Source organism: Tachyglossus aculeatus, chromosome 18, assembly GCF_015852505.1.
Source record: "Tachyglossus aculeatus isolate mTacAcu1 chromosome 18, mTacAcu1.pri, whole genome shotgun sequence".
Taxonomy (NCBI): domain Eukaryota; kingdom Metazoa; phylum Chordata; class Mammalia; order Monotremata; family Tachyglossidae; genus Tachyglossus; species Tachyglossus aculeatus.
In genome coordinates, this window is record NC_052083.1 from 21,614,460 (window position 1) to 21,640,351 (window position 25,892).

Below are 25,892 nucleotides of genomic sequence, written 5' to 3' on the forward strand. Positions count from 1 at the left end.
CAGAATGGAAAGGAAAAGTTCACCTCTCCAGGATAAAAATAGAGACATCAGGCAGGAGAGAGAACCTGTGGGAAAGGAACTGATCATAGCTCTAATGGTCTGTACAGCACTGATTGCACTCTCACCCCTCCAACTCACATTCCCACAGGGACCCAGATTGCCAGAAACATGCAGGCTGTCAGTGTTGCTGCACATGTTTACAAAATTCATTAATTCATTCAATTGTATTTATTGAGCATTTAATGTGCACTTTACTAAGTGCTAGCGATGGACAAATCGGCAACATAAATAGAACATATGGGGAAATGTTGTTAAAATTGATACTAGGAGGTAAAGTTGAGGTTGAATTAACAAGGGTCTTGAAAAGCAATATGGCCTAATGTAAAAAACTTGGGCCTGGGAGTTAAAAAGACCTGTGTTCTAATCCCGGTTTTGCCAGTTGCCTGCTGTGTGACCTTGGAAAGTCACGTAACTTCTTTATGCCTCAGTTTCCTCATCTGTAAAATGGGGATTCAATACCAATGTAGACTGTGAGCCCCATATGGGACAGAGACTTTGACTAATTTGATAACCTTGTGTCTACCTCAGTGTTTGACACATTTTAAGTAATTAATAAATACTGTTAAAACAAGTCTTCTAATTTTCAAAAGTTTAATCAAAGAAAGGTTAGGAATAAATTTTATCCAACACCATGAGGAACACACTTAGATATACAGGGATTTATCTGAAAGGAGATATATTGATGACTTTGGGTAGAAGAGAATTCCTGACATGGAAACAGGTTTGTGGATAGACTTGAATAATGGGAAAAATATTAATTTAGTCTCCTATGCCTAGATGCATAGTTCTTATTTCAATTTCTGGAAGAGTAAATATTTTATTTCTTAAGTCCCTGTAAGATCCTCTGTAGACGCTAAACTCCATGTGGGCAGGGAACACTGCTACCAAATGTCTTTTATTGCTTAGTACAGTGTTCTGCACACAGTAAGTGCTCAGTACCACTGATGGATACTATGAACAAAGGGTTGTGGTCACAGTCATTGGCCCCTTCGGAGGTAACAAACTATGAGAGAGGGAAGGCAGATATTTTATTCCCATTTAAGAGTTAAGGAAAATAAGGCCCACAGAGATTAAGTGTTTTCTTTCTCAAGGCTACAAAGCAGGGTCAGTGGCAGGGCTGGGACTAGAACTAGACTTCTAGTCCCAAAATCTTTCCATTGAGTAAATTATCGCTTCTTTTGGGAAAATGAAATTTAAAAAAACTTTAAAAAAGCAATGGGGTTTCTGGAGGTAGAGTTGAACTAACATGCACAATTAATTGTGCTGATATTTTTCACCTGTTTTTTTCTTTCTTCAGCAGAAATGGCTCCAAACCATCTTAAACTAAGACCTGAATTCACCTTCTTACAAGATCCAGGAATGGTCAGCAATATAGATTAGCCACCACCTCTCAAATCATCAGTGTTAAGTTTCATTCAATTTTAATTTACCACATAGCAAAAAAGGACATATTTGATGTCATACTGAGAGACATAACCCTGGCTTGTAGCTCCAAGGGAGAGAGTTCCCAAATGTCCTCAAACCATGGCAGTCATGATCAAGCACTATTTATACCTCAACAATCTCTTTGTGATCCAGAGATTTTTCTTTCCTGCCCCAAAGGTGAGTGTCATACTTAATGGGAGCTTAAATAATTATTTTCGATAGTGCTGATTTTAGATTTTAAAACCATAACAATGCAGTAGATTTTATTATTATAGTGGCACTTGTTAGTGCTTACTATGTGCCATGCACTGTGCTAAACACAGGGTGTAAATATAAGATGATCAGGCTGGACACAGTTCCTCATAGTCTTCTCAGATTTTAATGAAGTGTTACAAAACCACAAGAATCTGAAAATTCTAAAGACTATCTCAGGTTATAAGGCGTTATTTGGATTTCAGAGTAGAGACATAATTTCCTAAATTGAATTCTCACATATGGTGGCAAAAATACTAGAGATAGTGGCTCTTGTACAGCTCAAAGGCAGTTAATTTCACCAAGTGAGTAATACTTTAGAAAAATCCACTGCTTTAGTATTTTCAGCACATCTGAGATGAATAACAGAGTTTATGAACATCTTATAGTTCTCCTTCGACTTTTATTGTTCATATTACTAAATACAAGATATGTTCCGGAGCTCCAGGGGTTTTTAGTACCACATATATGACAAATAGTTCGTTCCAATTTTTGATACTTGTATCCTAATTTATATTGTTGCACCGTAGGGAGAGGAGGAAGGCGATGAGACAGGCAGTATGTGCACACAAACCGTACCCAATGGCTCAAGGCCAAACAGACTCAACAACAGGAGATAAAGAGACCAGAGCAAGAAAAACAAGCTTGCACCTGCAAGGCTCGGAGGCAACCTCAAGGCCATATCCGCAGCCAGTGATGGTTGGCAACGGGTGGCTGGGGGCGAGCCAGAGCAAACACTTCGTGACTGGACAGAGCTGTTGTTAGGCTAGTGGCTGGAGGGCGGTCAAAGCCTCGATACGCCATCCCCCGAGAAAACCCTGCCCCCGGGCAACGGGGGGTATGAGACAAACAAGACAAAGGGGGGGGGGGGCATGCGCGCGCTCCCTCCCTCTCTGTATCTAGCCTCTCTCCCTCTCTCTCTCTCTCTCTCGCTCTCTCTCTCTTTCAACCATGTAACCCCTGATAGCAAATAAACGGCAACCAAGCTTTGAACCTCTGGCTGACTCTTCCTGGTGTGAACGCGTGGGCCGCGTCCGGAGATGTCCGAAGACCCGGAGAGGGTAAGAACCCGAGAGTTGCCCCCGAAACCCCGGGGAGCAACGAGTGGCGCCCAACGTGGACTCGGATACCCCCATTTGGGAAGGCCAGGGAGAGTGCCCCGTAGGCCAGGTAGCTAAAGGTCAAGCGGGAAGATGGGGACGGCACCATCGTTGCCCATATATAAGCCAGAAGATAAGGAATTGTACACCCGGCACTGTTACAAGATATTGAGAAGTAAGGGGGTAAAGATTGAGCTGAAAACAATAAGGGAATTTATAGGGAAGATGACTATGACCTCCCCGTGGATATTTGGTTCCGGGATCAGGGAGGAGCGGTGGGACGTTATCGGGGAACAGATGACGGCCTATGAAGACTCCCACCCGGGGGAGCTAAAGGACGTGGACTTCCTTATACACGGTATCCTCCGTGCAGCGTTTCAAGGGCAGCAGACTCTCCTAGCTGCCATCCAAGAATTGGGCCGGAAACCTACTAATTGGGACTCCTTCCACGGGATGATCCAGAGGGAAAGGGAAACCTCTGATGACTTTTTCACTCGTCTTAGTGAGAGAGAAGAGACGATGGTTAAAAGAATTGTATGTGTATAAAGGAAGAAGGAGGGAAAAGGAGAAAGAAAAGAGAAGGTGAAGCAATTGCAGTTGAAGGAAATTGTCTGCTCAGGCATCTACACCCTGCAAAGCAGGTGTCCCATAAGGGGGAATGATGGGTGGAGAGATTGTCTCTGAAGGAAATTGTATGTGTATGAAGGTTAGAGTAAGTGTGTGTGAAGGAGAAAGAGAAGAGACACGAGGGAATTTTAGTCGAATGTCGGTCTCCTTGTAATACTCCTGTGTTGCCGGTGTGAAAACCAGGCTCCCCTCTGTCTTATCGGTTAGTCCAGGACTTGCGTGCAATTAACTCTTACGTTTTGCTTATGCATGCTGTGGTTCCAAGTCCCACGGCAGTAGTTAGCTCCATGAGCCCCAAAGCAACCTGTTTTATTTGTATTGATCTTACTGGTGCCTTCTTTACTATCCCGGTGTCCTGTGAGAGCCAGTGCCTTTTTGCCTTTACCTGGGAAGGTAACTAACAACTAACCTGGACGAGACTTCCCCAGGGTTTTGTTCACTCCCCAACTATCTTTTCGAGAGAATTGTGCAGAGCCTTATCTCCCCTCATATTACCCGAAGGGATCAGTATGTTCCAGTATGTGGATGATATCCTTATTGCTGGGGACACGAAGGATCTGTGTCGGTCAGGTTCCCTCCAGGTACTAGCATGTTTGCCTCAGCTTGGTCTTAAAGTTAGTCACGAGGAACTGCAGTGGTGTCAGCCCCAGGTAAAATATCTTGGGTTCATGTTGCGGGCGGGAGAAAGAGCAATCGCCCCCAAGCGAGCAAGCCTTATTCAATGCATGCCTCGCCCCACTACTGAGCGGGCCCTGAGAGGTTTTCTAGGTGCAGCTGGGTTTTGTCGAGCTTGGATTCCAGAATTTGGGTTGTTAACCAGACCCTTTTTGAGCTCCTAAAAATGACTTCCCTAGAGCCCCTGGACTGGACTCCCGAGGCTGTAGAAGCCTTTCAGACACTAAAATCATGCCTGAGTTCAGCCCCTGCCCTGGGACTCCCTGACTACAGTAAGCCGTTCTATTTGTACATTCATGAACGCCGCGGAGTAGCCTCAGGTGTTTTGTGCCAAACTCTCGGTCCTCACTATTGACCAGTAGCCTATTATCCTTCGTGGAGCAGCCACCCAAGCCTTATCTGTGGCACGCCTGACTAAATATGAAGTTGCTTTATTGGAAAATCCGCAGGTACATGTGGAGCGCTGTGGCTCCTTGAATCCAGCTGCCCTGCTTGCGTCCTCTCCCATGACTGACCAAATTCACGATTGTGACAAAGTAGTTCGGGAAACTGTCGCTCCTCGATCTGACCTTCGCGATGAGCCTTTGTCCTCTTCTGATCTAACTTTGTTTACAGATGGATCCTCCTTTATGGACCAAGGGGTGCGCCTCACCGGCGCTGCTGTTGTTACCCTAACCTCTGTGCTGTGGACCGGCTCACTCCCAGCTTCTTGCAGTGCGCAGGCAGCTGAGCTTGAAGCCCTTACACAGGCATTATTACTTGGTAAAGGGAAGCGTGTGACCATCTATACAGACTCTAAGTATGCCTTTGGGGTCTGTCATGCTACAGGTGCCCTGTGGCAAAGTCGTGGGTTCCTCACTTCAGCGGGTCGTCAGGTTGCTACTGGGGATCGTATAGAATGCCTATTACAGGCCCTCTTGCTCCCAGCCGAGGTGGCTGTCGTGCATGTGCATGCCCACACCCGAGGAAGTGATTCCCCGAGTTTGGGCAATCACCTAGCCGACAAGGCCTCTTGTTGGTCAGCTCGGCATGCCCCCCTTGTATGTGTAGCTCCTGTTATGGGCCTGGCCCCCACGTCTATGCCTGGCACTCTGTTGCCCTCCCTGATTACTGATAAGGAAAGAGCTGAGTGGCCTCGGCAATATGAGGCACTGGAACGGGACAGACTCTTTTGGGTCCCTGATGGACGCCCTATTTTGCCCGCTGCTGCACTGTGACCAGTTTGTCTGGGTCTTCACCAGGATACTCACTTTGGTGCAGATGCCTTGGCAGCCACAGTTCTTCGAGTTTGGTTTGCCCCAGGTATTCATCCTGTTGCCAAACGTGTCACAGCCAGTTGTGCTACTTGCCAGAGCTTCAATGCTCACCCTGATCATCGGGTTCCCTTGGGGGGGGACGCCCTTGGGTCTATTCCCCTTTTGAGGGTTTACAGGTTGATTTTGTGACACTTCCAAGGGCTGGGTCGTTTCCGATATTTACTAGTCATTGTTGATCACCCGACTAGGTGGATGGAGGCTTTCCCTTCCTCCCGAGCAACTGCTCTTACGGTGGTGAAATGTCTCTAGCGGGAAGTCATTCCCAGGTTTGGGCCACCTGCTGTTATTGATTCTGATCAAGGATCACATTTTACTGAGTCTGTTCTATCTGAAATTTATCGACCTATCTCTATATGTTGCCAACTTGGACTTCCCAAGCGCTTAGTACAGTGCTCTGCACACAGTAAGCACTCAATAAATACGATTGAATGAATGAATGAATGAATCGACCACTTGGAATTGAATGTTCTTTACATGCACCATACCAGGGCGATGATGCCCTGCGAGCCTATGTTTTGTCTCTCCAGGGAATTCTAGCTGAGCTGCAGGCTGCTGGAATCCTTCATCAGCACATCCCTCTCACGGATCATCTGCATCCATTCATCGCTGGAGATTGGGTTTGGGTTAAGCGCATGGTCGGCAACGGTTCACTTAAGCCATCCTGGGAGGGGCCCTACCAGGTTCTCTTGTCTTCCTTTTCTGCAGTTCGTGTTGCCGAGCGCCCCTCATGGATCCATCACTCCCAGGTGAAGCCAGCCGTTTTGGATGCTTCGCCTCCTGATTGTACTCCCCCATCGGTTTCTGCTGACTCTCAAGGTTCCGAGCCACCCACTGTCCCAGCTTTACGGCTGCGTCGAACTTCTACTGGATGGGCCTCGGTCCTGTGAGATCTTGTCTGGTTGCTTATTTGTGTGTCTTGCCGCTGGTTTGGTTTTTTGCTGTGCTGTGTTTTTCAGCTCCTGAAGGCCTGCCTCCGACGCGCTTCATCTACCCTGATGCTTCTACAAACCCCGACCACACCCCTGTCCAAAGCTGAAGTCACAGACATGCAGCGCCGTCTGGATGCTGTGTTTCGCTGAGGAGGGGGATTGTTGTGTGTGCTCAGTTGTGCCTGGATTGTTGTGTGTGCTCAGTTGTGCCTGGATTGTTGTGTGTGCTCAGTTGTGCTTGAATTTTTCTGTTGGATTTTTCTATCTTTTCTTTTTGCCTGGATTTTTGTCTTTTCCTTATCCTTTACGTTAGGCGCCGGCTTTGCGGAAGACCTTTGTTATCCTGAGGAGGGTCGTATGTGATCCTCCCGGTGGCCATGGGCCTCGGAAGGATCAAAAGGGGGTTTTGCTTTTGCTCGTGTGCCTCCCGTGCATCCTTCGTCTCTTTTGCTCCATTGTTGCCCGGGTGGTCCGCGAGATTAAGGTCGAGATGCTCCCATTCCGTGGACACCCTTAGCGGTCCCTGCCATAACGGGAGGGGGACACGTAGGGAGAGGAGGAAGGCGATGAGACAGGCAGTATGTGCACACAAACCGTACCCAACGGCTCAAGGCCAAACAGACTCAACAACAGGAGATAAAGAGACCAGGGCAAGAAAAACAAGCTTGCACCTGCAAGGCTCGGAGGCAACCTCAAGGCCATATCCGCAGCCAGCGATGGTTGGCAACGGGTGGCTGGGGGCGAGCCAGAGCAAACACTTCGTGACTGGACAGAGCTGTTGTTAGGCTAGTGGCTGGAGGGCGGTCAAAGCCTCGATACGCCATCCCCCGAGAAAACCCTGCCCCCGGGCAACGGGAGGTATAAGAGACGAACAAGACAAAGGGGGGGCATGCGCACGCTCTCTCCCTCTCTCTATCTCGCCTCTCTCCCTCTCTCTCTCTCTCTCTCTCTCTCTCTCTCTCTCGCTTTCTCTCTCTTTCAACCATGTAACCACTGATAGCAAATAAACGGCAACCAAGCTTTGAACCTCTGGCTGACTCTTCCTGGTGTGAATGCGCGGGCCGCGTCCGGAGATGTCCGAAGACCCGGAGAGGGTAAGAACCCGAGCGTTGCCCCCGAAACCACGGGGAGCAACGTTGCACTTTTTCTTTTATGTTTATTTTCCTATCTTTCCTTTTAGTTTACTTCCCTATCCCCCCTTATGTCTTTGTGACTTTTATTGAAGTAAATGTTTGGTAGATTGTAGTAACTCAATAAGCCCTGTTACTACAACAACTACTATAAAAGGTTCTTGGATTTCAGGCTCCCATTGCAATTGCTGGCTCCAATAAATGCCCATTTCTCTCAGCATGTGGTAGTATTATAATACTAAGTGAGTGAGACACGTTCTGAGACTGACATAACAGTATCCCTGTCCTTATACTCTGGTCTAGTAAGTAATAATAATGATAACAATATAATATAATGTGGTATTTGCTAAGAACTTACGACAAGCAATTTACTAAGCTCTGGGAACTATACAAGATAAGGAGATCAGGGACAGTTTTTATTCTACTATCTGCTACGTTAGACTTCATTATGTAGACTTCATTATGCCTCTGTGGTATTTATTCTTTCTGTCAAACTCTTTTTTTGTCAAACTGTGTAATGAATCATTTGGTTTAACGAATGTGACTCAGGTAGACCCTGAAATACACCAGAGAGCTCCGCCCTGAAAACAGTAGTGGAAGGTAGCAAGAAAACTATTGTACCCTACATAATATTGGGAGCCAGTTTGCAGTCTCATTTCTCCCATTGAAGAAGCACAATGGGCAGAATTATCATTAGAGCCAATATATTTGACCTAAATAACATTCCGCAAATGCACCAATATTTTCCATCTTTTGTAAAGGAATTTTTTTGTGAGTGAATTTCAACTAAGTCTAAAGTACATACTCCAGGAAACCACAGGACTCACTGTTTCATGGACAGTCTAATACTAATAATGATAATAATAATAATGGTATTTGTTAAGTGCTTGCCATGTGCCGAACACTGTTCTAAGCACTGGGGTAGATACAAGGTAATCAGGTTGTCCCACATTGATTCATGCATTTATTCAATCGTATTTGTTGAGCACTTACTGTGTGCAGAACACTGTACAAATTGCTTGGGAAGTACAAGTTGGCAACATATAGAGACGGTCCCTACCCAACAGCGGGCTCACAGTCTAGAAGTATTTGTTAAGTGCTTACTATGTGCCAGCCATTGTAGTAAGCTCTGGGGTAGATAGAAGCTAATCAGGTTGAATACAGTCCATGTTCCCCATAGGGCTCATAGTCATAATCTCCATTTTATAGATGAGGTAACAGGTCCAGAGAAGTTAGGTTACTTGCCCAAAGTCACACAGCAGACAAGTGGTGGAGCTGGGATTAGAACCCAGGTCCTTCTGACTCCCGGGCCGGTGCTCTAACCACTAAGCCACACTGCTGGAGGTGGGGACTCTCTCTTCCCAAGCATGAGAGGACCTGGGTTGTGGATGCACAATCAGGCAAGGGCTTGGAGTGAGGAACTGTGGGCAGTGGAGCTGGATCGGGGCTGGGGAGATTTACCGCTCTCATCTGCTGTCATCTGGAGCTCTCGTCTGGAGCTGCTCTCTTCTGGAGAGATGGTTAGGCCCACAGTGAGCAAGTTGGCCTCTGTAAGGCTAGGAGAGTGGTTGTGGGGGGGCAACCAGGAGAGGGCTACAGAGGGCAACCAGGATCTGTCTCAGGGAGCCACCAGGAGGAAGGATAGCTGCGGATGATTCCCTGGTCTGCCTGAGCCTGATCCTGGATGCGTTATAGGATTTGGTAGGTAGGAAAGAGGGGGAAAGGAGAGAGTTTTTCTTTTCCCTGAGCCGTCGAGGCTGGGTGAGTCGTGTCTTCTTTTTTTTTTTTAAAAAAAGGTATTTGTTATGCACTTATTATGTGCCAGGCACTGTTCTAAGCCCTGGGGGGCGATACAAGGTTGGATACGATCCATGTCCCATATGGGGCTCACAGTCTTCATTCCCATTTTACAGATATAGTAACTGGGACACGGAGAAGTGACAGGACTTGGCCATGGTCACACAGTAGACAAGCTGTAGAGCGGGATTAGAACCCATGACCTTCTCACTCCCAGGCCCATGCTCTATCCACCACACCACACTGCTTCTCACTCAGCTTACCTCGGAGTCCAAAGGGCTCTGACCTCATGGCTAATAAAGGGGAGTCTTGCCTGCTGTAAGACTTTTGGAAAGTTACTTAACTTCCCTGTGCCTCAGTTTTCTCATCCGCAAAATGGGGAGTAATTATTTGTTCTCCTTCCTACTTAGACTATGACCACGAGACAGGAACTGTGTCTAACCTGATTATTTTGTAACTTCCTCAGAATGCAGTATAATACTGGGCACATAGAAAATGCTTAATAAGTACCACTGTTTTTACTATTGCTATTATTATTATCTGCTAGACTGTAAGCTCCTTGAGAGCAGAGATCAGGTCTAGTAACTCTATTGTACTCTCCCTCATGCTTAGTACAGTGTAAAGGTGAGTGTTCAATAAATACTGTTGCGTGATTGATTCCACTGCTGAAATGGGTCCGTGCTGCAGGGAAAAGGAGCTAAAATGATCAGAAGTCAAAGGGTCAAGGACAAAAACAAGAAAGTGAACCTGATGTATTCCTCATGGTTGCTGTTCTCGCTGCAGATGAAGGCAATATCCACCTTTTTGTTCTCAAGAGCCTCTTTCAAAGCAATCTGCTTGACTCCATTAATACTTCCAAGCTCTCTCCTGGAAACAAAGCCCATGGGGCTCACAGTCCTAATCCCCATTTTTACAGATGAGGTAACTGAGGCACAGAGAGGTTAAGTGGCTTGCCCAAGGTCATACAACATTCAGGTAGTGTATCTAGGATTTGAACCCACTTCCTCTGACTCCCAAACCCGTGCTCTTTCCTCTGAGCCACGCTGTGGCAACAAATTGTCCACACCTCACTCCTTCACAGGGCATTCAGGGCAGAAGTACTACTTTCCTGTAGTTGAGAAAGAAGCATAGCTTTCTTGTCCAACTTCCAACTCCAGTTTCCATCTGCTGTCATCCTCCGGCTTCCGAACAGCCATGTTGGGATAGTGTCTAGCAAAGGGAGTCAGAGAATACAGGAGAGATAGGCAATCTTGATAACACCAATCTTGTTGCTTTTAGTTTTGATCAAATAGAAGATTGGGCACAGGGAAGTGAATGAGGAAGATACTTTTCTGAGAAGAAAGACTCCCAGCCATCAGGAGACCTTTGCTGAGTTGTGATGACTGAGTAGGTAACTGAGTGCATGTGATGCCACTCTAAGGATGCCACCATTTGGGATGCCATTCTAGGGAAGGTGGCCATTTCCTGTCCTTACGTGGGAAGGAATTGGCTATACCCTCTTTGGGGCTGCATTACCAAAGCATTCAACACCTTGGGTTTGGTGCAGGGCAAACAGTGCTACACAGTGATGTCACGTGAAACGTTTTGCAACGTTGCAAGTGAATATACCTCAATAAAATATATGATAACTGTAAATCATGACGTGATCTACTAGTAATTTTAATAGCACAATTATCAAATGTCAAAATTGCAATTCTTCAAAGTTGTGAAGTGAAAATCCTTGCATTTTGCAAGGTCGTCCTGCCACGCCCACACCATTTGCTGCATCCTGGTGGCAGTGCACTCTGTGAGCTGCCTCTCTTTGTTCTCATCTGAAGTCAACCCTGGTTTGAAGTAGCATGTGTGAAATCTCTAGTGAATGACATTCTGTAGTTAATATTGCAGTGGAATTTGACAAAGCTTTGAAGGTCTCTGATTTTCTTGAATGGTGTCTTTAGTTCTCTGTCTTTCTATCCACTAGCCTGGGAACTGAGTTTAGATATTATTTCAGGAGATAGTATTACTGGTCTTTATGTACTATAAAAGAATTTACATCTAGACTGTGAGCCCGCTGTTAGGTAGGGACCGTCTCTATATGTTGCCAACTTGTACTTCCCAAGTGCTTAGTACAGTGCTCTCCACATAGTAAGTGCTCAATAAATACGATTTAATGAATGAATGAATGAATGAAAGCACTCTCTATAGTTAACCAAATTATGCTAGTCAGTTTTAGTAGAGAGGAAATACAAAGTTCTTATTTCTACATAATACGTTTAGTTAGTTGTCTACTAATACATTTTGTTCAGTTATTAGTAATTCTAAACTCCATTTTTCTTAGATATTGTGTCTTAAAAATGGGGGAAGAATGTAGTTATATCAGTCTATCAATGATGTTTACTGAGTACTTACATTGTGTAGAACACTGCACTGAGCATGTGAAAGAGAATGTTGGATGTTGAAGATGCAATCCCCACCCTCAGGCAGGTCACGGTATAGAGGGGGAGATGAATGCAAAATTGTTTAAAGTGAGAAAGAGAAAAAGAATGAAAAGCTTTGTAATTTAATACATAAGTCCTTAAATGATGTAAATTGATACATGCAAAATGCTTTGGGTATCTGAGTTTCCGAGAGCTGAGACCTCTTCCTTGACTAAACCCTTATTTCCCCTACTTCCTCTCCTTTCTATATTGTCCTTGAACTTGGATTTTTAAACTTTATTCACACTACCCTCAGCCCCACAGCACTTATGTACGTAACCCTAATTTATTGTAATGTCTGTGTCCCCCTTGTGAGCAGGGGGCATGTCTACCAACTCTGTTACGGTGTCCTCTCCCAAATGTTTAGTAAAGTGCTTTGCACACAGTAAGCACTCAATAAATCCGATTGATTGATTGACTGATTATTAGTTGGGAAGAGAAAACCTGGGGAGAAGAAAATTAATGGAGGAATTCTTCCTGGTCATCAGGAGGATTTAGAGGCTGAGGAGAGCTGTGGCCTGATAGATTTGAATGGGAATGTAGCTTCAGGCAGAGGGGAGGGCATGAGCAGAAGGTGGGTGGTTGGAGAAAATGTCCACTACAGTTCTCTCCCTCCTACCTATCCTTGCTCTTCTCCCACTGCAGCTCAACCCACAGACTTCGCTCTTCTAATACCAACCTACTTCCTGTGCCTCAATCTGGTCTTTCTCTCGGTCAGCCCTTTGCTCCCATGCTCCTTCCTGCCTGGACCTTCCTCCCTAGCTCATATTCAACAGACTATCAAAGCCCTATTAACTGTGGTATTGGTCAAGTGCTTACTATGTGCCAGACACTGTACTAAGCGCTGGTGTGGATAAAAGCAGATCAGGCTGGACATAGAACCTGTCCCACGTGGAACTCACAGTTTTCTTCCCATTTTACAGATGAGGGAACTGAGGTACAGAGAATAGAAGTGATTTCCCCAAGGCCACACAGCAGACAAGTGACAGAGCTGGGATTAGAACATTTGACCTTCTGACTCCCAGGCCTGTGCTCTATCCACTACGCCATTAAAATCACTTCTCTTCCAGGAGAACTTACATGACCCAATGATAATACTACTACTACTAATAGTACTTGTTAAGCACTTATTACGTGCCAAACATTATTCTAAGCACTGGGGTAGATACAAATTAATCAGATTGGACACAGTCCCTGTCCCATTTGGGGCCAACACTCTTAATCCCCATTTTACAGATGAGGTAACTGAGGCCCAGAAAAGTTATGTAACTTAATTGAGGTCACACAGCAGACATGTGGCAGGTCCGGGATTAGAATCCAGAGTCTTCTGACTCCTAGGCTTGTGCTCTATTCACTGAATCATGCTGCTCCACCTACCTGCACATTCTCCTTCCCCTCTGCCTTGTCTTTACACCTTGGTCCGTTCCTTCAAAGCATTTTGTTAGGCACTCCATCCACTCAGCACTTACGTACAGATTGTAATTATAATTGTAATTATTTTAGTGCCTGTTTTATCCAATAGACTGTAAACTCCTCGAGAGCAGGATTCATGTCTACCAACTATATTGTTGTTATTATTGTTAATTTTATGGTGCTCTCACAATATTTGGCAGGTAGGACTAAGGCTGGCAATTAGTGGGTGAAGGGGGCAGGTAAGTATGAAGGTGAGAGCTGGCAGAACTGGAATGCTTCTAAAATCTTTTTCATTCAGAGTCTTCGTCTTGAATAACGTGGCTGATGGAAACCACACTTCTATGAAATAGTTGGTTATTTGGGGTTTAACAGATGATCCTGTCCTCCAGATCTTCCTCTTCACATTGTTTCTCGTGGTTTATGTTGTCACAGTCATGGGTAATCTCAGCATTGCCATGTTATTCAGGGACAGTTTCCAGCTTCACATGCCAATGTACCATTTCCTGAGCGTTTTGGCTTTCATCGATTTTTGTTTTCATCAACTGTCACGCCAAAGATGCTAAAGGGCTTTTTAGGGGAGAGAGACTCAATTTCCTTTGCTGGCTGTGTTGCCCAACTCTGCTCTGTCTTTGTCTTTAGGACCTCAGATGGCATCTTACTGGCTAAGATGGCATATGACCATTTTGTGGCCATCTGCAACCCCCTGCCCTATACCATCTCCATACCCAATTAAGTCTGCGTCCACCTTATCCACCTGTGTCCACCTCTTATGTCAGGGCTTGTTTACATAGCATGCTATTTACCATTTGTGTGTTTGGTTTAGCTTCTGTAGATCCAATGAAATCAATCATTTTTTTTTCTGTGATTTCCCTCCATTAGTGGAACTTGTCTGTTCTGATGTTGACCTGATTCAAATCATTTCTTCCATCTCTGCTGCCATCATTATTTTGAGGACTGTCCTAACCATAGTCATCTCTTACATACAGATCCTTTGTGCCAACGCGAGGATCCAGGCAACCAGTGGGAGACAGAAAGCTTTTTCTACATGCACCTCTCTCCTGACGGCCATTATTCTATATTACAGAACCATCGTGTTCACTTATGTTCAGCCCAGTTCCAGCCACTCTTTTGAGCAGAATAAAGTTGTGTCTCTGTTCTACACAGTGTTGATCCCCATGCTGAACCCCCTAATCTATACTCTGAGGAACAAGGATGTGAAAGGGGCAGTGATAAGGATAATGGACAAGTATGAATCATTATTTTAAAATAGAATTTGGGATAATCCATTGATAATTCAAGGACGGTCAGAAAAAAGCAAGTCCTTGTTGTTTTGTTGACAAATTCTAATTGTAAGTTTAAAAGAAATTAAAAATTGGGCACAACATATGGAAAATATCATTTTAGTTAAGAAAACAGTCATTATAATTCACATATATCTCCCAAGAATGTGTTCTGTACTATTTGCCCTAGAACCTTGGAGGTCAGTGTGTTACCTGCCGTGCCCCCTCTTCTGATAGGCACACAGCGGACATGCCTGAACAATGTGGTTATACACTTTCATTAGTCTAGGCCATTTGGTGCTTTCCAAATTGTTCCTAGGTGTTTCTCAGGCATTGTTGCCCCTATGGCAGCCATAGATGCTTGCAGCATTGATTTGCCTGGATTTTATCACAATCATCCGGGTTGTATACGGACTATGACCTTTCTTGATTACTCCTTTCTTTTCTAGAAGCAGCGTAATCTTGTCAGTAGAGAACGGATGTGAGAGTCAGAGGGACCTGGATTCTAATCCTGGCTATGTCACTAATCTTCTGTGTTACCTTGGGCAAATCATTTTGCTTCTCTGTATCTCAGTTACCTCATCTGTAAAATGGGGCTTAAGACAGTCAGCCCTATGTGGGGCAAGGACTGTGTCTAACCCGATTATCTTGTATCTACTCCAAGACATAGTACAGTACCTGGCACACTGGAAACACATAACAAACACTATGATGATTATGATTATGAGTAAGATTATTATACCCTGGTTTACTTGCCTGATTTGCTTGCCTGATTTACTTGCCTGCTGAAGAGATAATAGCCAATGCCCTGGATATTCAGATCCCCACCTCCGGAAGGTTCTTAGGAAACTCAGGAACTGGGTTTTTTTGAAACTCTGGGAAATATGGATTTTGGAAATGAAGCAGCCTGAAAATTGGAAATGCTTCATAAGAAAATAGCAGTCGCTTAGGCACAGGGCTGCTCACACAGTACTCAGTAAGTACTATTTTTTGTACATTTTGTACATTTGTATTTTTGTACTAAACGCTTACTATGTGTCAAGCAAGGTTCTAAACTCTGGCATAGGTAAAAACCAATTAGGTCGGACAGAGTCCCTCTTCTGCATGTGTCTCACAGTCTGAATAGAAGGGAGAAAGGTATCCCCCTTTTTAAAGTTGAGGATTCTGGAATACAGAAGAAATGAAGTGAGATTTGCAAGGTCACACAGCAAGTAATTGGTAGAGCCGGGATTAGAACCCAGGTCCTCTGACTCCCAGCCCCATGCTCTCTCTATTCAGCTGTGCTGCTTGTCCATGGATTTCATATCAAAGATAAGGAGCGATGGTAACTCTGGAGTGATTTTAACCATGCCTCTTTAGAGAGTTCTGTTGGCCATTACTTCTTCAAGGGTTATCTTTTCCCAGCACGTGAGCATTTCCTTTCCCTCATTCTGGGGTATTATCTCTGAGTTGCCAGAGTGACTAGGGCCGTACAGTGATTAAAATTTCCCTATCAATAAATCGGGACAGTTATTTCACGTGATGGATTTACGGGCACAAAGTGCAATTTTAGTGAATAGGATGAAATCAATCAATCAATCAATCGTATTTATTGAGCGCTTACTGTGTGCAGAGCACTGTATTAAGCACTTGGGAAGTACAAGTCGGCAACACATAGAGACAGTCCCTACCCAACAACGGGCTCACAGTCTAGAAGAGCTCCACCTTTGGAACTTAAGTCCGGTATTACTTTTGATCATATAAGGAAGAGGCATGGCCTAGTGCAAGGAAATAAGAGGACCTAGGTTTCAATCCTGGCTCTGTCACTAGTTCCCGGTGTGATCTTGAGCCAATCACTTAACTTCTAGATGACTCAGATACCTCATCTGTAAAACGCGGATTAATTCCTACTCCTTCCTATTTAACACTGTTCTAAGCACTGGGGTGGATCCAGGTTAATCAGGTAGGACAGAGGCCCTGTCTCATTTGAGTCTGAACAACTAGAGGCAACTTACTAAATGTTATTATCATTATTTTATAATTACTATCATTTTCATTGTTTTTATCTTACGAATCCAACTAGGGTTAATGGACTTGGGTGTGAGCCCCACGAGTGAAAATATAGGGAAGCTTCTTGTCCTAGAGCAAAAAACACCATGGAACTGGCCAAGGAGTAAAGGAGCAGTGAACATTCACTGATGGAATGCACTGATGGAATGTACTTCCCAAGTGCTTAGAAGCAGTGTGGCTCAGTGGAAAAGAGCCCGGGCTTTGGAGTCAGAGGTCATGGGTTCAAATCCCAGCTCTGCCAATTGTCAGCTGGGTGACTTTGGGCAAGTCACTTCACTTCTCTGGGCTTCAGTTACCTCATCTGGAAAATGGGGATTAAGACTGTGAGCCCCCCATGGGACAACCTGATCGCCTTGTATCCTCCCCAGCACTTGTTTATATATCTACATATTTATTTTTGTTAGTATGTTTGCTTTTGTTCTCTGTCTCCCCCTTTTAGACTGTGAGCCCACTGTTGGGTAGGGACTGTCTCTATATGTTGCCAATTTGTATTTCCCAAGCGCTTAGTACAACATAGTAAGCGCTCAATAAATACGATTGATGATGATGATGATGATGGAGGGAGCTCGCACCTCTTGTATGTGAGACACAGATCATCCTCCCAGCTGGGGTGTACAATAGCACCTGAATCCTGCAGGGCTGAGCAGAGATATTCTGCCCTTCTGCCTCGCCATAGTGACACCACTGTATTGTAGAAGGTAACAATCAATCAATCAATCAATCAATCATTTGCATTTATTGAGCGCTTACTGTGTGCAGAGCACTGTACTAAGCGTTTGGGAAGTACAAGTTGGCAACATATAGAGACAGTCCCTACCCAACAGTGGGCTCACAGTCTAGAAAGGGGAGACTGAGAACAAAACTGAACATATTAACAAAATAAAATAAATAGAATATATGTGTACAAGTAAAATAAATAGAGTAATAAATATGTACAAACATATATACATATATACAGGTGCTGTGGGGAAGGGAAGGAGGTAAAGCAGGGAGGATGGAGAGGGGGACGAGGGGGAGAAGAAGGAGGGGGCTCAGTCTGGGAAGGCCTCCTGGAGGAAGTGAGCTCTCAGTAGGGCAACAGAAGGACCAGGCACATTATCTGCCCAGAAGAAGTTCACCTTCGACAACCCGGCGTCAAGTCACGTGTGTTATTCCGGAGTGGATCTGATGCCATCATGACCAAATATCGCTAAAGATAGAGGTATGAATCAACAAGTGTGGCCACACAGGCTAGCTTCATTTCTTAGGTGCCATGACCAGAATCGTGGGTACAGATTTAGATGGAAGGTCTGTTCTTTTACCTACACCACTGTCTCCCACAGTTGGGGGGATATGGAAGCTTTCCTGACCTCTTCGTTAACACCTCTCAATGCAACAATGGTCATCTCTGGTACCAGGAAATAATTGGTAGGGGTGATAAAAAGATGAGGCTTAAAAGTAACGAACCCTCCAGGGGTTGGGTCGTGTGGGGTCCCACAAGGGAGCATACAGCTGCCTCTACACAAGTCTTTCCTTCCACATAATGGCGGCTGTAATAAAACCAGTCCGACAGTCCCAGTCAGGGGCTTTCGCTGTATGTACCGTCTGAGACAGGAATCTGGGGTGAAATTTGCCAGAGGACTGACTCGGGAAGAGCCCATCATGGCCTTCCTTTCACCTGAATGTCTGCTGAGCATTTCTCCCATCCTAGGAACCCAGCAGGCGGTCAGTTCCAAGGACGTGGTAGCCATTGTTGCAGCACTGACATACTTATGGAGAGCACAAAAAGTCGATCAGAAACAATTCTCATCCATCTCAGGCCCCAGTACGTCACGAGGACCAATACCCTTGTGCCCTTCCCAAAAAGTCCTACGGACCCCCTTTTGAACATGACTCCTTTAGCCCTTCATTTCTCGGATCGTCCACAGTAGCACAGAACACATACGCACCTGTGCAATGTTCCTTTCGTGTCCCAAGGAGAAAGAAGACACTGGATTAGTATTTGGCCTCTCGACCTCTTCCCTGTCCACACCTTCCTGTAACATGGCTCTCCGTTGGGGCACTGCATCAATCCCCTCTGCCCCTGCTTCATTCCAACAGCTAAGAGCTGGGATCCTGAGATTACGTACATATATTCCCTTCTGGTCAATCAGTGTCATCGTCCCCTAGGCTGCGGAATCTTTGTCCAGAGCCCAGGTAGGAGGGATGCAACTGGGTCCTACCATCCAAGATCCGGCTGTGGAGGACTCTTCCGAGAAGGGATGTTGTGGCTCTGGGCGTGTTTCTACTGAAAACCAAGAAGAAAACCCCTTCCCATCTTGCTTCATGCCTGGTTCCTGGACTCGAGTCTTCATGCCTGGATCGAGTCCTGGACTCGATCCTCTCCCTTTTGAACTTCTCCTTCAGCTCTGTAATCAGTGCCTGAAGAGTGCGGCTCTGCCGGAACAAAAGCTCCTTGCTCTGCCTCAGTTTCTGCAGATTTTCCCTCTTGTCTTTCTCCAGGCTCCGAAGCCGCAACTCGAGCTCCTCATCCAGGAATCGGTGCATTTCCTCAAACTCGGACAAGAGATTCCACCTACATTTCTGCATCTTCTCCTGCCGGGAAAGAGGTCAGGGTGAAATGGAGAGTCAATAGACCACCGGACATATTGAACCTCCTCAGTCCTGCTAATGGAAAAGAAGGGACCCTGTCGGATGGGGTCAGAACTCACCTTCACCATCACTGAATTCATTTTTCCCGCAGCTAGCACAGTCTGCACCTCTTCGATTTCTGCCCACAGGAGATGAAGAAGCTCCTGGAATCTCTCACGGCCGTCCATCGATGACCATGGACTAGGTCCCCAGTGCGCTCAGAATACGGTTGTGCTGCTCTGGGTCTCTCCCAGCTACTTCTCAGACCTCGGTAGTAGGATAGGGAGATATCGGCCGTGGCACTGGGCAAAAACGTTCTAATTTGACGTTCAAACCTTGCTACGGGATGACCACGGAGCAGACAACTTACCCTGTAATCTTCCACAGCCTCTTCTATTGGACTCACGCTGTGCTCCTTGGAACGGTAACAGGACACAGAGATTGTCATGTCGTCCTCCTGACAGAACAGCTTCAGAGTTTGCTGGTGTCTCTCACACCGCTCCTCCTCCTCGGCGGGGCCCCGCAGTAGGTGAGGTTCTAGCTGCTTTCCAACCACTGCCAGACGTTTATTGATCTCCGGGGCTTTCAGCTGGGTGGCCCTATGGCACTCTGGGCCAGAGAAGGACGTCTGAACATCAACCAAGCACCTGAGATGACAGAATCAGCGGAAGCTGTGCCCACAGCTGACGGTCACAGGGTCGATGAAGTACTCCATGCAGACAAAGTCAGCTCTTCCTGGAGACATTTGGCTAGATCCATGGCAGCCACTTTCCTCTGGAAAGAGGCCGAAGTCAAGTCACTGGAGTCGCGTTGTCGATTGCCCGTTGACCTGCCTCCTGTCAAAAGATAATCCGACGGTTGTTCCCAGACAGTTGTTCCTGTCGAAGATCCTAGGAACCATTCAGAGAGAGAGTGGATCTCCACTAAGGGAAGGTAGCACCAATGATTTCTCTGGTGTCAGACGTTTGCTACAGGGCTCAGCTCTGGAGGTGCATTCCCAGCAGCTCACAAACCAAAGGGCGAACTTCACTTTTACTCATGTCAGCAGCCCGAGTCGATGCTCTCTCTCTCTCTCTGCTACCCCACTTACGGAAGGCCTGAACTCTTCTTCAAGATGTAAGAAGAACTTTCCTCCAAGCAGGATCCCCCACAACTGAGACCTGCATTCACATCTTTTTATCTGACTTTGGAACAGCAAACCACACCCACCTACTATTTCCTCACCCTCTCGGTTGTTAACTCATTGTCGATTTACAAAGTGGTATCTGGCCGGACCCAGTTAATTTCTGTTTGGGGTAGTTGCTCGACCCCGTTTTGCCCTTCTCCTTAGGTCAAGATGTCGGTGACTACCACTTCTTTATCCCATCAGGGCCAGCAGCTGCAGTCAAGGTGGTCAACAACATCTGCTAACTAAGAGATAGTGGCATGTGTGCCATGCTCGCTTTGAGCTAATGGCATCTTGGCCAAACAAAAGGAAGTCCAGGCCTCGGGCCTGTCATATTCCACTCCTCCCACGTGTCCACCCGGTGGATCCCAGCCACTTGGGTTACAGTGACCAGTGGGCTGCCATGTTCAGCACATGACATCCCCTTGCCTGGTCTAGGTGAGACCTGCCCGGGAGTTGGGTGGTACCAGAGAAATGCAAGCACGCTGCGGAGGCTGTCGCAATGCCACCTCATCTAGAACTGGTTGACAAGTGCTCCTCTTTGCAAGAAAGGTACACCAATGCATTAGCATCCATGCCTTGCCACGTGTCCAACAGTAAAGCAACAAGGTAGAGTGACCCAATCACCCACAGCAGCAATAGAATGACAGTGGGATACTGGGCTTCACTTTCATCTTATCCTTTGCTACTGCTTGTCCTTGGCTCTCCTTTTTAGCTGAGAACCAACGGGAAGGCAAAGGAAAGGTCATTCAGGAAGATTACTATGCTGCTCAGGAAAGCCCTTGGACCCCCACCAAAATGACAACATGAGAGCTTCTACCAGATACCCATATTGCTTCTATTATTCACTGTGTTCTGTTGCTCTCTGTTTACAATTATCAATGAAGATCATCCCAACAACTATGCAAAACAAGCCGTAAAGCCAAGGACAACCGTTATTATGGTCTTGGAGCCCCCGTTGTCACTCAGAGGATGCTGGTGCCCACATTCTCTGGATCAGGTGTTCTGGTGGGACCATCTCCCTGTCCCATTCACTTCATGGCTCAGACTGAAGACAGACTCTCTCGGGGACTGCAATGATCGAGCAATGATCCCTTCACTGGACCTTTCTGGAAACCGATGTTCCCTAGTGGACTAAATTCTTGGAAGATAAGATCCTAACCATAGAATTATGCGGCAAGTAAGTATCAACAGCATCAAAGAGTCAGATACAACTTATAAAGTTTGAAATAACAGCTCTTTACAGATAGTATTTAAGGATCATCCTTAACAATGTTAACAATCACCTCCAATCATTTTCCCTTTGTCACTTTCCAAATCCTTGGGATATGATGCCTGAAGCTACCCAGCCCCTTAAAGAAAACACAGTTGTGAAGACAAAGAAAAACAAGCATCCAGACACTTTCCTTTACATATAAACATGCATGGCAAAGGGTGACAAACATTCATAACAATAATAATTACAATAATTACATTATTTGCTAAGTTCTTACTATGTGCCAGGTACTGTACTAAGCGCTGAGGAAGGCACAAGGTAATTCATTCATTCATTCAATCGTATTTATTGAGCGCTTACTGTGTGCAGAGCACTGTACTAAGCGCTTGGGAAGTACAAGTTGGCAACATATAGAGATGGTCCCAACAGCGGGCTCACAGTCTTATCAAATTTCTGCTACTCTCCAGCCTGTGTTTTGATAAAAGAATAGTCCATTTGAAAGATGTCAATTCTTCCTCCAGAATTGTGATCTATGAACAAGTATTTCGATGTAACTTATGAAGCAATAAAGTGGGCACCAGAAGGCACAATGACTGCGCAAGACTGGGAGAATGTTTAAAGGGAATACCAACATTAAGATTGTTCCTCTGCTCAACTCTTTCTTAGGGCAAGCCTTTCCAAAATATTCCATTTTCAAGTATAATTTTTATTTTTACAGACTAAAAGGTATAGAGAAAAGTAATAATAATAATAGTGGTATATGTTAAGTGCTTTCTTAAGCTCTGAGTAGACACTAGATAGTCAGGTCTCACATGGGGCTCACAGATTAGGTAGGAAGGACAACAGGTATTGAATCCCCATTTTGCAGATGAGGAAACTGAGGCACAGAGAAGTCAAGTGACTTGCCCAGGGTCACACGGCTGGTATGATCACACACCTACTAGTTTCAGAATGTCAGCCTTGAAAAAGCTGGGTCACTACCTTTTATGGATAACTACAAATCAAATTGCTACTTTTGTGACAAACTACCGTTAGCCCTCAGAATGATGCTTGTATTAAATGGAGAAAAATGTTTTTTTTTTTTTTAATTTAGGGTGTTTGTCTAAATCTAGTTATGAAAGCCTACCGGGCTATCTAAGGAAGCAAAGTCGAATTGACCTATTTTAAATACTCTCTACAAATTACAAAGCCCAGCTGGAGACTAAATGAGGACACATGAACTGTACTTTTGTTGGATATTTATTTTAGCTGAAGTCTCATTCGCTTTTAAAATAAGAGCTGTCTATATGCTTGGACATCTCTGTAAACCAACTTGTACAGATAAGGTTCTTAAATTTTTAAAATTGGAAATCAATCTTTGATCAGTGGTTGGTAGGTCAATGAGTTATTTATATTAAACCCACTATAGGTTTTTATTTTAGACTGTTCAACAAAAAGTGGCAGTTTCTAGTCAACAGTGATAATTTAATGCAATTTATTAGTTCCTGGTATAATAAACCAAATCACTTCCATGCTCCAGAGTAAGTGGGGCATTCTAAAACCTGATTAGTTTTATACAATCTTCCAATTAGTTATGGGTTATCTATTTCCAAATTCCATTTAATCATCCAGGAAAAAGTAGTTTCCACTCTTCCTTTGCTCTACATCCTTGATTGAATTGAGTTTGTTTATTCTTGGCCTGTAGTTCTTGGGATCTCTTCTGAATGTAATTTCAAGCCGAGACAAAAATTTATTCATACCAGCCAAAAGAGTTTGAGGACTGTTTGCAAGTGTATTCTTGGATGGAATGCCATCAAAACCGATGACGCGATCCGCTAAATAGGTGGCCATGATAAAGTCCTGTTCTACAACAAAGGCTGTCTTCTTGGCATGGAGGATGAAGCGTTTGACAACTCTAGCTGCCATTAGACGTTGTTCAGAGTCCAAATACGCTGAAGGTTCATCGATGAGATAGACATCTGCTGGTTTGCCCAAACAGAGAGCCAAGGAAACTCTCCGCAATTCACCCCCGGACAACGTCTGCACCTCTTGGTCAATGATATTTTCTATTTGCAGAGGCTTCATTACATCAGTCACAAACTGAGGGTGAGTATAAGCATCTCTTATCTTCTCGTGTAGTAACTGACGAACGCTTCCCGTTGATTTAGGACTGATCTTCTGTGGCTTGTAGCTGACATTTAGAACTGGCACCTCTCCCCCTTCGTCAGGCTTAAGTCTTCCCGCAAGCATTCTGATGAATGTAGTTTTCCCAGTACCATTTTCCCCTAGCATCACCATGATTTCAGAGTCTGTGAATTCTCCAGCTATGATTGCTAACTCAAACTCTCCCATCTTTTTCCTCATTCCCGGATATTTGTACATGCACATCTTTTTCACTTCTTCCTCATTTGCTGTCTGTGCCACTTTAAAAACCAGGGAGGCATCTCTGAATCTCAAGTTTTCCGTTGGAACATAGCCATCTAGGAAAATATTTATGCCTTCTCTCACGCTGAAAGGCATAGTGACCACGCCATAAGCACTCGGCACGCCATACAAGCAACAGATGAAATCGGAGAGATAGTCTAACACACTTAGATCGTGTTCCACAACAATGATATATCTATCTGGATTTATTAGAGATCGTATTGTAATAGCAGCTTTTAGACGCTGCTTCACATCTAGGTAACTAAAAGGCTCATCGAACATGAAGATATCGGCTTTATGTATGCAAACGACAGCGCAGGCAAATCTCTGCAACTCTCCTCCAAAAAAGTCCTCAACATTTCGTTCTCTGAGGTGTGTCAGGTCAAGTTGCTGACATACAATGGCCTGTGTCTTAGTTTCATCCTTCCTGTCCAAAATAGACCCCACAGTTCCCTTTGCAGCTTTAGAAATCTGGTCCACATACTGGGGTTTAATAATGGCTTTCAGGTCATCTTCCAGGATCTTGGTGAAATAGTTTTGCAACTCAGATCCTCGAAAGTAAGTCAATATTTCTTGCCAGTCAGGTGGATCATCATACTTTCCAAGGTTCGGCTTTTGCTTTCCAGCTAGAATTTTCAAGGCAGTGGATTTTCCAATGCCATTAGTTCCAACTAGTCCCAAAACTTCACCTGGACGAGAAATAGGCAACCTGTGAAGTTTGAAAGCATTGGCACAATAGGATGAGTTGTTTCTTTTTCCAGATTGCTGGGTAAATTAACAATTGACAAGGCACCAAAGGGGTATTTCTTAATGCAGATACCACAACCAATACAGAGTGTTTCCGAAATCCATGCTATTTTGCTCTGGGGCGTGACCTCTATGCACAGCTTTCCCATTCGAACAACAGGACAGCTCTTTTTGCACTCTTGCCGGCATTTCTTTGGCTTGCATTTGTCATAGTTGACAATGGCAATTCTAGTTAACTTGTCTGCCATAATTATCGAAGCAGGCTCACGGATAGTCAGAAGCTTTTTAGGAGGTGGATGTGGGTGTAACCAAGTCTGGCGCTGCTGGTCCGTCCTCCTCCTCCTCCAACCTAATCAGGTTGGACATAGTCCCTGTCCCATATGGGGTTCACAGTCTCAATCCCCATTTTACAGATGAGTTAACTGCAGCCCAGAGAAGTGAAGTGACTTGACCAATTTACATGGCAGACAAGTGGCAAAGCCATTTGCCAGGCTACAGTAGAGAGCTCATACAGAGCTTGTATTGTTTTAACACTCAACATGATGGAAATTTTATATTAAACACTATTTGAGGCAAAAGATCAATGTCACAAGCCAAGATTAACAAATAAGTCCCATTTTCAATACATTCAGTTGGTAATACTCAGCAATTAAATCCGTTCTTTGTGTCCCCTTATCAGACTTCTTATTATTTATGGCTGTAAAGGTTTCTCCACTTAATTCTACTTTAGTTAATTCTTAGGAGCCATTTGGAAAGCTGTCAAATAAGGAAATGTCCCATCGCTGGACCCATTCGCCAAGAAATTTATGCAGCCCAGTAGGCTTACCGTATCTTTAACAAATTCTTTAGATTCTCCTCTAGTTCCCATTCACGAAAAATCAAGATAAAATTATTACAAATTTTCCCCTTCAATCATAGTATTACCTTTTCTTTCAAAACAACCAAATTTTCATGCTTTCATTTATCCAAAATTATATAAGGAATATATTTTCTTTACATTCTCCCTATTCCTCTTCACTATGTATTGTTAGTTCTATAGTGAACGTATCAAGGTAAATTTTTTGCTCAAACTACCACGTTTATACAAGCCGGATATAAAAATAAAAGTTTGTCTTCAACTTGCGTATACACCTCTTTTCCAAATTATCAAACACAGTAGAATGTCAGTGTATTCTCAGTTACAATAATCGAATCACCACTCCTACAGGCATCCCTAGTCTTGAAAGAGAAATTGAAAAATTC

The 25,892-nt window shown here is 44.7% G+C and overlaps 1 protein-coding gene and 1 pseudogene across 1 annotated transcript; one reads left to right on the forward strand and one right to left on the reverse strand.

Moving 5' to 3' along the window:
- The first annotated feature begins 1,584 nt into the window (after positions 1-1,584).
- Positions 1,585-18,419, forward strand: LOC119940045 (annotated as a pseudogene).
- Positions 18,420-22,964: 4,545 nt separating this feature from the next.
- LOC119940258 (ATP-binding cassette sub-family E member 1-like) lies at positions 22,965-24,898 on the reverse strand. The gene is given in 2 exon segments (XM_038760418.1): positions 22,965-24,643; positions 24,646-24,898. Coding segments are annotated over 2 exon segments (1,797 nt in total). The 3' UTR covers positions 22,965-23,099.
- Positions 24,899-25,892: the final 994 nt, after the last annotated feature.